Consider the following 16,822-nt stretch of genomic DNA (forward strand, 5'->3'; position numbering starts at 1 on the left):
AGTAGTTCCAGCAAAGGATATTGTATAGAAACTTGCTTTAAGATCGGTACTTAGAAAGTGAAGTATCGGACATCGTTATAAAGTAATATTCATGCCATACCTATTAGTTGTTTCTCACCGTCTCACTCGCGTGAAGGAATTCCAAGCGATTTCCAGGTGGCTTTTGCTGTCGTCGACATATTTCATCGAAAATCAAAGACGTTTTGTTACACAAGTAAATACTTTCTGCAGCCTTAAAAGTATAAACAAGGAAGCATTACATTCGCACTTACATAAATAAAGTTAATTGCTCGTCTATTTGGAAATTAAACGGGCCGATAACACAACTACTCATGCCAAATAATGAACAATCAATTGAAACTCGTCAATTGGTATTCCGAAATGAATCGCAAATAGAATTTCAAAGAGAAAATTGGATGTCTGCACCCGCTTTTGTCACTATTTAATTTCGTATTAACGCAGGAGAAAATACAAATAAACGTGGTAATTGTTTTTTAAATAATGTTTTTTTAAGTACCGAGTTACTTTTACGTTTCATTGCTTGCGCGTGTAACCAATGAGAGAGAGAATTAAGTAAAATATATAACCGGACACATTTTACACAGGGTTGGTCGGATTAAAGTAGCCGAGATCGGTTCTCAACATTTTAGGGTTTCTCGAGCAAAATGCAATCAAAGAAATTGCATGGAGCTTTTCAGTAAGAAGTAGGTACAAATAAATATATTAAGTTATACACAAGCAATTATGATACCACATTACATCAATGACCGTTTCTTGTAAAAAGCGCAATATATTCCCCTTGATCGACATCTATCAATTGCGAACTTTCCATGTTTTAATACAGCGATGTTCGATAAGTTATTATTATACTAGGAAGGTACATTATTACGGACATTGACAAATGATAGTTTAATACTATTGCAGTATGCGCTTCGATGACATAAGTGCGGGCTAACCTTGTGATAACGACGTGTGGAATACAACTGGTAATTTATCTGTGGAGTGCTTTGATCGGGCTAGATAACGTCACACACACAGTGTGACATATAGCGTAGGTGTCACACTACAGATGGAGACAACTACCAATAGTAGTTGCTAAGAAATGACCAAATGTTTTTGACACTCGTTCATTCGATAACTATTTTGGGGTTTCCTGTATTGGAGAAGAGTTGACCCTTAAAGCGAATGAATTCACAGGCGACATCTAATATTCTCACACACGTATATTTAGATAGCTACGTTATGTGTACATGCGAGGCAATTTGTCTCATATGGCCAACAAACTTGCGAGCGAGCTAAGTGTGAGAGGAAGCAATTGCCCCGCATCTGCCTTCTACGTTCACAATCGCTAAGTACATACGTATTCCGAGTAAAATGAAGATCGAATCGCACGAGAAAACGGTAAGTTAAATTAATTCAGGAAATCTTTCTCAAGATCTGGAACGTGAAAGCTCTATTTAAGTTAATTGAATGCTATAGCTAAGAATTCGAAAGTACTCATAATAAAGAAGCGTTAACTAGACTAAACATTGTGAAATGTTTTTAATTTTCAAATTCTGTCTTCATAAATATTTCCAAACTATTTTCGGTGTAGGCAGTCGCTGGAAGTATATTGATAACAGATTAAAGGAATATACTGGGGAAGCGTCCCGAGAGACGATAGACGACTTTCCGAAAATGTATGTTCAGGAAAGTTTTCTTAGCCCCTCTAGAGGGTTTTCAGGGCATGAAAATAAGAATTAATGAGCTACCCAAGCATGTAACGTTTGAATACTTACGATACCTGCATGTTTTAGAAATACGAACAAATTCATTCGAGATAAAATAGAAGGTTTTCTTTTATTGTTGACCGATCGCCCGCCGTCTCCCGACGTCGGATTTGAAGTACAAGAGCAATTAAAAGTATCTGAAAGATCTTCCCAGTTTGTAAGTCGTGGAAATTGGAATTTTAAATAATGTGGTTTGTTGCAATTTCCCGTCTGATGCATTTGATTTTCTTTTAGTTTCATATTTTGTGCACGAAATATGGTTCGTTGGATTATTTTGGTTCAGTTATGAAGTTGTCATCGTTAAAACAGACGGTTGGACTTATTGCATTTCAGAAGCTTTCATTTAATTCCACCTGTCCGAGTCCGACTGTCTGTAATCGAATCTTGCAAGTGACCCATTTCGAATTCCGATTGCTTTTCAGTAGCATGTGTAAATCGGACGACAATCTAGACGGATATAGTGATCTGAGACATCACTATTGAACATGGATTTGATCTGATAATGGAATTGAGCTGTATGGTCGCCATGGGAACCGTGGAACACAATGGCGTAACTATATCACTTGAGCAAAAAAACGAGTATAGAAGAAGAGAAAAAGTATTTATTAGGTTTCGTAATGAATTGCCTTTAAGAAGTGAGCGAACCCTGGAGTAACAGCTATCATAAAGATAACAGTTATTTCCAGAACTAGAAAACAAGATACAAATCAATGGTAAAATATTGCCAGCAAAATGATATTCCGTTTCACTTACTTATCAGCAACTCAATAAAATGGTGTAACACCGGTCCGTTATACTTGCTAAAACTGGGTGCAGTTTAGAAGCATAAATCATTTGCTGTATAATCTGCACTTTAAACTAATTCATGTTTACCTTGGATGTTCTGGTAAAGTATTCTCTACATATATTTTATTAGCTTCTGCCTACGGTTTCGCTCGCATCCCGTGGGAACCTCTGCACGAACCCGGATAAAAAGTACAGCCTTCCTCGATAAAAGGGGCTATCTAACACTAAAATACAAATAACATTAGTATACGTTTATTGGGGAATACTTTTTCATGTGAATCATATATTACCGCGTAAAGGGTAGGGTTGATATTTCGTGATGGTTAACGTCATGACACTCACTTAAACTGTCACGACATTTGTCATTTGCTTTCTATGTGTGTGTGATGTGTATACTTTTTTACTTTATAGCTTTTCTATCAGTCTCACCAAGGGTATTGGGTTGCCCGGGTAACTGGGTTGAGGAGGTCATATAGGCAGTCGCTCCTTGTAAAACATTGGTGCTCAGCTGCGTTCGATTAAACTTGAAGAAGACCCCAACATAGTTGGGAAAAGGCTCGGGGGCTCGGTTCTCTACTTCTCTATAGGTGGATAAAACTATTACAATTAGTAACAGAATGGATACCAAGATACAAGAAAAGAGAAAATGGGAGAGTGAGTAGATATATTTTCGACGAAAGATGTGGCTTATTTACATTATAATAATCAGTAACTAAGTTCTGACCTGTACAGAGTGAAACAGTCGATGCCTAATGAAGCGAGGTGATAGTGATTATAAGCCGGGTCGCCGTAAGGACCGGTGCGGGCACTTTGAAGCGTCACCGAAACTAACACAAATTGACGCAATTACTTAGCGGGTAAGTGAGCGCGGCTACTTGCATACCCTTGCTGGTTGTCAAGTCGGAACTTATTGAAAATGTCGCTTGAAGGAAGATTTTGGGAGGAAAATACCTACAATGATACCTATAAAAAAGTGTGAGGTAGGTACTAAAGTATTAGCATATTTTAATAGGGTAATGTTTTATAAGTAGTGTTATAAATAAAGTATTTTTTTGTTCCTAGGTATAAATTAAGTTAATGTCGTCAACATCACGGGTAAACATGAGGATACTTAACCTAGTTGGCAAAATATACATGTAAAACAGGGCAACAACTATCCTGTTTATACAGCATTATTTATTCATGTACAACGCTTTAAACATTTACAAAATCTTAATGACTTATACATGAGTAATATGAGAGCGACCAAAACTGCACCTGTTATGAATTTCTTATGTCAGCGGGCGATGGCCGGCGTTAATAATTCAGTGTGAAATCGAAAATCTACACCTAGTTTGTACGTTTGTTTGTCAATGGCTATTTCTAGAACATCGAGATTGATCAGAATTTTACACTTTATGGCATATTTTTGACGAAATGTCAGTCAGAAACTGAATACACGAAAAAAGTCGTGAATCAAGAATACGACGAGGTGTATGAAACTGCAAAGAAAAGTCAAGTATTCGTGTAACCAGGAACTATAACTTTATAAACTAGCAAACTATAAATATATAGAAATGGTCTTGAGGCATAAATTAATATTTATCAGCTAACAAGAATAGCTTAACCAGTTTAACATGAAACGCGAATTACGTTAGTGGACCCATAATTTATCTGAATAATAATTCTCTAAGCTTTTTACGACACTTATTCAACAAAGGAATAACGTTTACTTTAAAATAGGCAAAATGCATCATCAACGTTAGCTTTTTCTCCACTTTTGTTAATACGTATATTCAAAGGTTGCAATTTAGCTCGTCTTTCTTCATCAATAATATTGAAAATAGACACAAATTAATGTATTCTCCTGTTGTGATAGCGCCGCCGCCAAGTAAACACATTAAGTCTATTCCTCTATTGAATTGGTATTTCATTCGCTGATTAATCCTATTGTCAATAACGTCAATATTTCTATTTGTCTAACTAATGTTCGTTCTGAAGAGCTTTACAGTCGACATGCTGGATAATTTGAGTAATAGAACGTCTGCCGTACGTCCTGCTGAGACAGTCTCGAGGCTAAAAATACAAAAGTTTCTTTTATACAATATTTCTGAAGCGAGGCAAGAAAGAAGTGGATTGCCAACAAATCAATATAGACTCAAAGAGGCTTCATCCGTCGCGGTTCTGAGGAGAAAAAATGTTTCGCGATGTCATGTCAACATAACATGTTCAGTTATGTATTAAGTGTAATTTGTCCGTAGTTTTTTAATTCCATACGATAAGCCTTGGAAAGTTTTCTCCTACTCACCACCCTAAGGAGTTGTGACTATTTTTAATTGAATAAATATGGAAATAAAGTTAATCTTGTTGTTTGTGGGCTGTCTGTCGACGCCTACGGTAAAAACGCTAAGCCGATTTAGGTAGTTATGGAGCTCGAACCTTAGGGAAAGGTTTAGAGTAGTTTTTATCCGGGTATACGCAGATCCTCTGGCTCTAATAACAAAAATAAAAGGTAATCTTAGAGAAGTATTTTAGGGATACATAAATTGATGATATAAAAATATCTAGTAGTGTCTTTTCTTATCCGAACACTACTTACTGTGAGAAAATGAAAAGAATTGCTAAATGAAGATTGCACAAAGAAGCAGTTTTCTAAATGAATAATTTCCCGGACGGACCATTCCTCGATACAATTTGCCGAATGAGCAATTCCAAAAAAACTATGTCCCGAATGAATAATTGCTCCAAACGACTGTTTCCCGAATGTTAGTTCTGAATACAGAACACACTGACGGAAAATGGACAATATCTCCAAAACCCGAGTTTCAAGTTCAAATTCACAAGCAATTTATTCACAACACAGTAAAAGCAAAAACAAAGAGAGCGGACTAAAAAACTGCGCTGTAGTAAAAAAGGATTCACGCGAGCATACTCGAGGCGAACATTCAACAAATACCTGGTTGAACTTACAGCAAAAAGATATTCGGTCAACAGTTTTTCGAGAATGTTCCCGTAGACCTAAAATGTATACCGCGGCTTATATGAAGTGCGCTTAAATCTGCGCCAATACGCGTGCCAGCTTATTTTACTTACACGCATGAAGGAGCAAGGGAGATACTTACACGGGGAAATTTTATCAGCCACCGTAACATCTGAAGGCCAAATAGCTTTTCCAAATGAATGAATGGCGGCGAAATTAGACCATGAATAAAATATGTCCCTCGCTGTTTTAATAGGTATTTAGCACTAATATTCTGTATGTATAAGGTATTAAGCTAGGTTTATAGTGTATAGACTTTTATGGAGGACGTGTAACGCCTGCCGATCTCATATCACAGGCCAACACATAAATCTTGACGTTCGAGGCTACTGTTTCTTTTCACCTTGTCGTTATTTACGACTGTTGATATTAATTTATTAAACGCGGGCTTTATTCCGCGGGTACCTCGGTTTACCATAAAAAAGGCTGGTACTTATTACATTTAACGGTTTGGAAGAAAAAATATAAGACTGATTAAGAATCCATAACATTTCGTATAGCTTTATTAATTCTTGCGTATTTAAAGATGCTGATACCGCAAACAGTGAGTGTTTATCTTCATGTAATGATTAATCTGAAGAAGCAGATATTGGGGCGATTAACAAAAATAATTCCTTGTAGAAAATTACATTCTTACGAAATGCTTTCGGCTGTGTTTCATGTGCACACAGCGTAGATAAGATGCCGCGGGCAGATATCCAGTATTCAATAAGAGTATTCCGATTTACCACAAAAGGGATTAATGAAAGGCAATTGCAAGGAAAATGTAAAAAGACTAAAAGAAAAACCGGCCAAGTGCGAGTTGAACTGGAGAATGAAGAATACCGTTTTTTGCCTGAGAGCCCCTAAAATGTTTATTTTATTCTAGTTTTTGATGTTATAGCGGCAACAGAAATATTTTAATTGCCTAATGACAGACAGCGAAGTCTCAGTAATAGGCGTTTAAATCTTTGGATACAGAACCCATATTAGCTGTAAGAAATGAGTATAAAGGCAAAAGGCCTGATTCAAACGTGGTACCTAATCGTGCCACTCAGTTCCATTACAATAATTTTTGCGTTAAAAAAATTGAAAAGGAAGAATCTTCCTGCTAGAATACATAATTACTAGAAAAAATAACGAGCCAAAGACTTTGGGGTCAGGTCAGGAAGATGCAAATGAAGCACTAAAAATGTGCGGCACTTTGGAAAATAATTTTATAATATTATTGTAATGTTATAGCTTTCTTTGAAAGGTTAAGCTTTATTGTTTTGGCTGTGGTATTAACTTTTCTTGGCAAGGATGTGTGCTGCACGAATGGTATGACCTCATATATGCAATAAGTGTTTTTTTTAGTGTGGTATGTGACCTTATTCTATTTCCTTGTTAACCTTTATTTCTAGGGCATGTAAATTGAGAATGTTCTTAGTTTGAAGTCATGTGTGAAATTGAAAAGAAGACAAGTATATCGTTAAAACCAGATCAAACATTTGCAACGATATGTATTCGTTCTTACTAACATACATGAGTAGGCTCACAAAACGTTACTGCCACACAGAGAGCTGTTTCTTAATTAGGTTCATGGCGATGCCACGCCGTTCCATAGACGAATTTCGTACTGAAGTTTTTCCGCAAAACCTCGACCCGTATTTAAAATCTAGGCCATATAAGTGGTAAACGTTGTGTTGTATAAAACACGCACGATTGTATGGGCGCTCCTTTTCATCCAAATTGAAGGAAAAACGGCCCGCAATGCTTAGAATGTCTATGACAGTACACTACGTGGAATAACTCCATTTATTTAAGGGTGTTTTTGGTAAAAAACATTGCAATCTTTGGAAGCAGACAGGATATGATTTTCTTTGAATTGAAAAGGATAACTGCGGACGGATTCGAATAGAAATCAGCTACCTAAAGCGAAGAAAGGTAATGGAAGAATCTTAGAAAAACTTCTCTCTGATATTTGAGGATTTATTTAAGATAGACCTCGAGATCCGTACTTATGGCATCTGGTCATTAATATTTTGAAGAAAAATCTAAGGTAAGTCAGTTAAAAGTAGACCATTAGTTCCTAGTTTTCGATCTTGTCAACCTTTATGCAGACAAAAGGTACGGGTTCCAAAAGGGAGCCAGTTCGAAGCAAAAATATTTTTTGAAAGGATCATCTTTCAATATTGCTGTAGGCACCATACAGTGCATGAACAGACTGCAGTCATAGATTTTGATTTGGTTTATTTGCAAACTGCCTTGAATTTCAATTTCTGTGTATTCCCGAATATTAGGTAGCAGTGGGATGGGAATGCTTTTGAGAATAGAAAAAAAAACTGCGTCTACTTTTTCACGTTGGGCAAAGCCAAAAAGCGTTGCGATTTTTCTTTATTGTTCGACGCTGGTAAAAACCAGTGTCCGGTAGAGTGTTTTTTGGCGTATATCGAGTTTCTACGAGAGTTTTGTAATCAAAATTGACTCTCATAGTCGTCACTAATTCTTCGCGAAATTTCGACTCGCCAAGAAGAAGAAGACTGTGTAGTGCCTATTTGCCGACTCATACAAGAAATGCATCTCATTAGCAACATACTTATTAAAAAGGCGCACAAAAACAGCGAATACAACCAGAAAGTATAATTTAATTAACAAACCAATTTCATTATTACCTTCACACTGGCACCTTGTAATGAAACAAAGTAATCTCTGCAGAATTCCTTTCTGTCATAAAGTAAACAGGACCTAACGTAGGAGGAATTTTATAAAAGTCTTGCCTTAATATGATTAGAATGTAATGTCTTAGCCTTTGTTCAGTGCTCGGCGGAGAGGCGTAAACGCAACAAAGAGGGTCGTATTTTACTTAGCTGAGCCGTGTATGTAAAATTGATTTCATACATGCAGTCAGCCCTTTCATTTCATGCAAATTACATAGAAAGAATCTGAAGTCAGTGCAGAACTTATAAGTTTTAAATTAAATTGTGTCGGATTTCAGAAACATTATTACGTTACAGGTAGGCAGTAGGTGAAGGAATTTTCAGAAACAGACTTTAAAATGTGAAATCGCCAACCCGCCTTGTCCAGGCGTGGAAGATTAACGCTTATTTATTGATTATGAGAAAAGGCCGCAGCCCCCGCAGTGGGACCATAAAAAGGGCTGATGATGATGAAGATGATACGAAGTCAAAGGAATATATTGTAAATATCAAACTAATCAATTCTTTGGACACATCTGTTTAAGTTCAGAAACTCGCATAAAGATTAGGTAGTGGATCGTGCGGTAACTTATCTACTAATAAGCCGATAGTTAACATAAATCTTCATAGTCTATTCTCAATGTCGGAAGATAAGAAAGATTAACCGTGGCCATTTAGACTCAACCATTATTGTTATCTAGTTAGCCATCTCTTCTTTTTATTGTAATATTTAACTGGCACGTGTGAACTAACTGGGCTAATAGGTAAACAATCATTGTTTTTAATGACAATACGAAATATTTTACTCCTACGAATACGATTACCAACCAGCAAGTACTACAAGAGAATCCAAAACTATAACAAGATAATGACAATAACGAATTCACATTCTAAATACGGACGCAGAACTCAAACTCGGTTCCAAAATTAGTTGCGTCAATAGTACCACACAAGTAGCAAAGACAATTATAATTTCTTCAGGAAATAAAACATCTTTGCTTTCATCGCGAGTGATGAATACTTGACCTAATTTGGAAGTCGAAGGTGAAGTATGGTTGAAGCCAGAAAATGTCTCATTTCAATTACGAACTAACAACTACCAAGACTTTGGGAACAGAAGGTACCCCGTCAGACTTTGGCGGGGAAGAATATAATAGAACGGAATAATGCCGTCATTACATATGTACATTTTAAAAGACGTTGGAATATGGTGTTTTTCTTTTATAGAACTTCGGATGAGCTATGAGTACAAGGAGATTATTATGTGAAAGCCAACTGAAGAAATGTGTTTTTTAATTAGCTAGAGGCAAATGAACACATTCTATTATTCACCCAAGAGATGTGCCATTCACTTAATTAATTATGCCTTTTTAAAAGTACATGTGCCGCATTCAGAAAGGGATACTTATAAGACATAAAAACTCTAGTCCAGTACAGGTTGGTATTGTATTTAATTTCCTTTAGGTGCGCCAAACAGCTCATCCGTCGAGGTTACTTTTTAATACAGTCAAAGAAGTTTTCAGAAAGCGAATAAAAACTGCTAATTTCAGCCAGGTCAAATTACCTGCTAGATTGCATTTAATTAACTAATTACACCTTCAAAAGAAACCGTTTAAAGAATACTTGGGTACGGTGAAATGTTTTTTTGATAAAGATGGTTACATAACACGGTGTTCTAGAATCTAGTAACTAAATCCGATCCGACTTGTTTGAAAAGATGAACGGTTACAAGGTCACGAATTTACAATTCGCGGGCGACTAAATGACAACGTCTGGGGGAGGAAAAGATGGCGAAAGGGGGTTGACAAAAGCCTCGCCTTAACCTGTTCACTTTCACTTCACAAAAAACATGAAACACTGCCATGGAAACCTGTACCCTTGCACGTTTTGTTTTAAGATTTTTAAAATAGAACAAAGAGTAAAAGGTGTTATTTTAAAATGACCTATTTTTGGTAAATTTTCTTTTGTTGATACTGTACAGTTGAGTAAAAGCTACTTTACTGTTAATACCCTGTTTATTTCCACCTACAACTGTTTATTGTTCTAAGTTTCTATAGTTATGACTTTTAAGTTTACAAGCCTTTACGGTTCCTCAGTTAAAATAACTGGCAGCCGACATCACGGCAGTTATTGCTTCTTTGCATAAATTTTATAGGCAACTTAAAGCTTAGAAAATGGTATACATAAGCATGAACAAGCATCCGTATCTAGATCGAGCGCAAAATGCTTTTGGAACGGCGTACCTTAACGTTTAAAGTTGACACATAATGTAACATATTGATGGCAAAAATATTAACTCGGCAAGTTGAAATTATTATTATAATTTCTTTGGTAAGCCGAAATTGATGTAAAATGTGTGTTTCGATATAGCGGGAATTTCGTATTAAACGCTCGGTTAGCCAAGTCAATTGACATAATTGAAATCGAAAAGCAAATGGTAATGTTTTACGAATGGGTCTTTATTATATCTTTATCCGAATTTCTATGGAACATGGTGCAGATAATATCGAAAATCAACCGCATAATAAATTTTGAAAAATAATACAGTCTTACTTCGATGAAGCAAGATTATTTGATAATAACCTACGAAAATCAATATAAATGTGTATTCAAATACTTATAGCAAATATTTGACTGTCTGCAATAGAAACAAAAGAAATCTGACACTCGTAACTTATTTATTTATTTATTTATTTATCTTTATTGACCAACCAACAATTGTTTATACTGTTACATTTTAACATAAATATTCTATAAACTAAGGTTAGTATAACAATTTCTTATAGGTTAGCACCGCATGCCCCATAAATTAACAATTAAAATGTGCTACAAACACTATCTTAAAATTAACTATTTATAATTACAAAACAAAAAAAAAATTAAATAATAATATGCATTGAGTTTTGGGACTTGAATAAAATAACAACACGGAATGAAATAAAAACACAAATAGAAAACTTAAAACAACATACATAATCAGGATTATTTAAACATGATTCGAAATGATACGGCGGAACTTGCCTAAGGAGTCGAAATGGACATCTACCTTATCTCCATAGCTGTTCAACAGTTTGCACAGCCGCGGGACGATAGAGCTTGCACCTAGTACTGTCCTACGAGGTGGGGGATAGAGAGGAGTTATAGGAGCCCGAGGTAGCCTAGCTGGAGCCCGAAACTGGAACCTATTCAATAATTGAGGGCAGTCGATTTTAGATCGAAGGATTTTAAATATAAAAATGGTGTCTGTGATGCTTCTTCGTTTATCTAAAGACATCATCCTAAAATAAGTTAGTCTGTCCTGGTAAGATTTGACTTTTTTGGCTAAACCGCAAGCGTATGCTAGGTGCCAAAGAAATCTTTGTACGCGCTCAATCTAAGATTGTGCGTAGCATAATGGGGTCTCCAGATCGCACTGCAATACTCAATATAGACCTAACCATACTGTTATATAATAAGATCTTGGTACTACTACGTCTGAAACTAGCGACATTTCTGATAACAAATCCAAGCATTCTCGAGGCCCTTTTTATGACAGATTCCACCTGTGGAACGAATGTTAGTTCCTTGTCAAATAGAACTCCCAAGTCCCTAACTTGATGGACTTCCTGGATAAGGTCAGAACCTATGTGATATACACTTGTTGTGAATTTCTTTCTCCGGGTATATTTTACGTGGTAGCACTTTTAACGTTCAACGTCATTTCATTCTCATTACACCACTGAGTCAACGAGTTGATATCGCTCTGAAGTAGTGCTACGTCGTTATTGGATTCAATTACCCTGGAAAACTTGAGATCATCTGCATACATATAACAGTCGGAGAATTTGAGGCAGTGTGGGATATCGTTTACGAATATGTTGAACAGAATTGGTCCTAAGTGTGAGCCTTGCGGCACGCCCGAAGTTGTCATGCATGTTTTGGATTGAAAACCATTAACTACCACAAAAGAAACGATTCTCAAGATACGATTTTAGCCAGTCAAGAAGTGAGCCTGTGATGCCATATGCTGATAACTTTAACAAAGCGTAGCATGAGGGACTAGGTCAAAAGCTTTGCTAAAGTCAGTGTATATAACGTCTATCTGCTTGCCACGGTCAATACCATCAGACAGCATTTCTGTAAAAGTAGCAAGGTTGGTGCAAGTTGACCTACAACTAACGAAACCGTGTTGAGAATCGCTCAAGTAGAGTTTAAAATGTGACTGGATGTAAGGGCAAATTAGGGACTCAAACACCTTGGCAAGAGTTGATAATATGGAAATGGGCCTGTAATTATTAACATCATTCCTCTCATCACTTTTATAAATCGGTACAACTTTAGCGATTTTCCAACAGTCCGGAAAGACTCCGGTACTTAATGATTTATTAAAGATCCGAGTTAATGGGGATAACAATGCAGGAGCGCACTTATATATAAATATTGGTGGAATGCCATCAGGCCCTGCGCCTTTACGAAGGTCCAACGCTTTCAGTTTAAGTGCTAATTTCTCGCGGTCAATTACCGGCGGTGTCAGTGGTAGACTGTTATTCCTAAGTTTGTGTAGCAGATCGGATGTAAGCTCAGTTTTACTCCCTTTCGCAATACTAAACGCTGAGGAAAAATGAGAGGCAAACATTTCACACACTTGCATGCAGTCAGAAGTTACTAGGGATCCGTTGGTCATTGTAGCTGGGAAGGAACTAGTGCCACCTCTTTTTCCCTTAACGTAAGCCCAAAAGCGATTCGGATTCTTTGAGATTTCGTTTTCTATATCTCGAATATAGTTATTATAGCAGTCTGTTGCTAATTTAGAACACCGTTTTCCTAAAAGTTTATATTCGAGTTCGTCCAGTGGATTTTTATAGGTTTTATAACGGGATCTGACTTTTTGCTTTTCCTTTAAGGCACGTAGAAGTTTTTTGTTAAACCAGGGAGGGTACTTTTTACCTTTGAAGGTAGATTTAGACATAGAAGGTACATTTGTGTTTATAATATTTGTGATTCTCTCGTAGAAAATACGAACCATATCATTGACGTCAGTTAGTCCCAGAAACTCAGTCTCCCAATCAATATCATTTAGGTCATTGCAAACCTTGTCGTAATCTAATTTGTGAAAGTTTGGTCTCATGTTTGGCTCAAAATTATATGGAAGCCAGGTTTCTTTGCGTGCTTTTAACTCAATTTCAAAGGAGGGTGTAGGACATCAACAGTACTAAGGGGTTTAGAGCGGCAACCACGTTACTACAAGGTATGTTAGTCAGAACTAAATCCAATATTCGTCCACTTATATTTGTAATGTCATTAATTTGCACTAAATTGTGCGTTTCAGTAAAGTCAATAGTAAGCTACTGAAGCTAGGCGGAGTATAGTTATCAGCTGTGTCCTTAAGCAAGTTCCAATTAATGTTGCCTAGATTAAAATCACCAACAATACAGGCGTGCAAACCAGATCGTTCGAGAATGACATGACAACCATCCAAAAAACTATCCAAAGTACTGCGTAGAACTGGGGGTGGCAAATAGACTGCGCACAGAGCTATCTGACGAATAGATTTCATTAGCGGGACCTCAACGATTAACCAAAGATCTTCGCACTGGCTTTCCCATTGTATCAAACGTTTCGATTTTATACTTTTCAATACGGCTATCAAAACACCCCCTCCGTCTTTTTTACTATTGTTTCTATCTCTTCGGTACACTATGTATCTATCGTCAAAGAGCTCCGCGCTGCATACACTTTCATTGAGCCATGTTTCAGTTAGGATAATAATATCATAATTTTCCAAAGAAAGTTGACGATAAAATTATGGGTCTTTGTCCTTAGGCCTCTTATGTTTTGGTAATAAATATTGATGGCCGAGAATTGTAACAAAATATAATACTAATTCTATCACAGTATTAAAGCGTGATCTAAGATAACTTTTTAAAATGTCCATGTTTTTCACCATAATGTGTTCAGATTCTTCGGCTTTACGCATAAAGATTCTTCCACCACGAACAGACAAATTTGTAGCCAAGTTCCTTAGCTTTCAGTCTCGCCGAAGCATGGAGAGACTTATATGTTGGGGACAGATGTTCCGTCACATAAATTGAAGTTTTCGGTCCAGCAAAACCGAGATGCATGCTGTTTAATTTATTGTCTCTATTAGACTTGTTGAAATTTATGACGGACGCGAGGAGTTGGTCACGAATTCTCGGGGAGGCGAGCTGCACAATAATCGACCGGGGTCGGTTTTCAGGGTTTAGTTTGGCAACACGAGTGCAGTGCAGAATATCTTTGTTTTCTATGGAACATCCAACAGTTTTTGACAATTCTGATACAATGTTAAACAAATTTTCCTGTTTTTTCTCAGGTAGACATTGAATTTCCACGTTATTTGAGCGAGTTTGCTGCTCCAGTTGTTCTAAACGTGTCTTTAATGAGCTCATGGTAGTTTTCATTTCAGAATTCTCTTTCTGAAGTTCTCTTACAGCCTCGGTAGATGTTGCATGCTCTTTAAGGAGGTCCTCATACTGATTATTCATAAAATTCAATGATGCCTCCATGCCAGAAATTTTGTCATTGATGGGTTGTAACTCTTTATTCAATAGTACTTTCATTCTGTCATCGAAGTCGGATAACGCACGAGATAACTCGGTCTTCAGCACGTCCTCAATAATTTCTCGAATATTGGCGCGCGTGACGATATCTTCAGCGTTAGGGGATACAGGCGGAGAGCCAACAGCCTGCCTTTTATTCCCTCTGGTAGTCGAAATATTACGCATAGAGGTGTTTTCGACTTCCTTAGCGGAGGTTTGAATTTGAGACATATTTAGTTGTATGATAATAACAGTTTTACAGCTACAGCGTTCTTATATTAGAGGGCAATATAGGCAATTTCTTCAAACAAAAAGCAAGCAGCAAAGCAAAATAAAATTAAAAAAGAGGAAAAAAGTTATTCTCGGTTCTGAGTTTTGAACCCGCGACACTTGGATCGACAAGTCGCTACAACCCCACGTAGCTATCAACTCTTGCAGAATAGTAGCGAAATTAACGATCTGTTTCTCGCACCTTTGTCGTAATATGCAGGAACATGTATTTTGTGACCTTATAAGGTAGCGTATTGACACCTCTTGCACGTTCTGACTCACCGCCAATCGGCCAATGGGGGCGGCTTACGTAGCTGTGATTCACCAGCGGGCCGTGAGTTGTTGGTTCTTGAGACTTTTGAGGTAAGTTAATAATGCTTATTTCTTCACGTAGAAATAATATTTCGCAGATATTATATCACCAATACGAATACTAGGTTATGCACTGTACTTTAAGTGTAATTATATCTAATATTATGCACTTTGAGCTACATAAAATATTTGTTTACAACGGAATGACTTGCAACACGTCCAACTGTTAAGAACGCCAGCGCGTTGTGAACTTGACATTTCTATTGATGGCGACCCTTACCCAAATCACGTAGGTGTCAAAAATACTGTAGTATTATGTTTAAGTTGTAAATTTGAATAATAATATGCGTTCATCCATACCGTTTGAAGATTGCAAGGAATCTAGTTTCGCGTATTTCTATTGCCATAAAAGCTGGTTTACATTGCCCAGCCGCAACTGTATAATTTCTCATTAACATCATTTTAATGCTATAACCAGAATCCTCTTTGTGGTTTGTAACAAGGCAGGGCAAAACAATCGCATGTCGAATTAATATTCAATTACAAGACAAACGATAACAAGGTACAATGATCGAGTGTCCCGATGTACGCAAGCAATTCACATAATTATGCTATTTGAATACGGATTTAAATCGAATTAGCGCATTGATTGCGAAGCTGAGTTTTCCTTGATAACATCACGGTTTCGACTCGCAGCGCCATCTGTGCGAATTTTCCAGAACTAAAGTACAACGTAGTTCGAGACGGCTCGCATAGATGGCGTGCCGTTGAGACTACAGCGCACGTGTGTAGCGGCAGAAAACTGAAACCTGAACAAGCTTCACTGACTAGGGGTGGATTTAAATCTCGCTTCTACCCCTAGAGGGTGCTGTAATCAATTTCAACATGTGCTCCCAACAAAGAAGAAAATATCGGGAAACGTGCATAAATTAATGTTTAACAAAGCATTATTTTGTGAGCAGTTTTCAATTAAGCTATCGAACAAATATGCACCACAAAAGACGATGGCGGGTTTTAATGTAAGCCGGGTGCAAGACTGTGTAACCAGTGCGGTCGCAATTATTTATCCCAACTTCCACCCGACCTTGCGTTTGTAACTAAATAATAGTATATTGTATCGATTAGTTGGCGTGTAGCCCGAGGCATTTCCACTTTTCACCAAATTTATTAAATAATGCCTGGTTGAACTAGAAGGCGTTGAATGACGCGGCTGTGAACAATTATTGAAATTAGGTTTATTACGGTTGACGCGACCCATTGACGATGGGAATATGAGCAAAAACACTGATCAACAAACCCGTTAAGTACTAACACGTTAATAGCTTTTACCTAACTATGAATGATTATATATCGTATCGACACAATTTTAGTTTAGAAGTTGGAGATGTTCTAACGAAGATAGATGTATCATAAGTTCTTTTAAAGATCCAGGTATATTTAAGGCTTTTTCAT

General features: G+C 37.0%; 2 protein-coding genes across 4 annotated transcripts in view; both read right to left on the minus strand.

Annotated features, from left to right (window-relative positions):
• LOC135117304 (neurocalcin homolog) overlaps positions 1 to 16,822 on the minus strand; it is a 108,699-nt gene that overhangs the window by 68,087 nt on the left and 23,790 nt on the right. The window lies entirely within an intron of this gene.
• On the minus strand, positions 14,180 to 15,019 carry LOC135117574 (uncharacterized). The gene has a single exon (XM_064036995.1). The coding sequence runs from the start codon at positions 15,017 to 15,019 to the stop codon at positions 14,180 to 14,182; it is 840 nt and encodes a 279-aa protein (XP_063893065.1).

The sequence above is a fragment of the Helicoverpa armigera genome, chromosome 1 (assembly GCF_030705265.1).
Source record: "Helicoverpa armigera isolate CAAS_96S chromosome 1, ASM3070526v1, whole genome shotgun sequence".
Classification (NCBI taxonomy): domain Eukaryota; kingdom Metazoa; phylum Arthropoda; class Insecta; order Lepidoptera; family Noctuidae; genus Helicoverpa; species Helicoverpa armigera.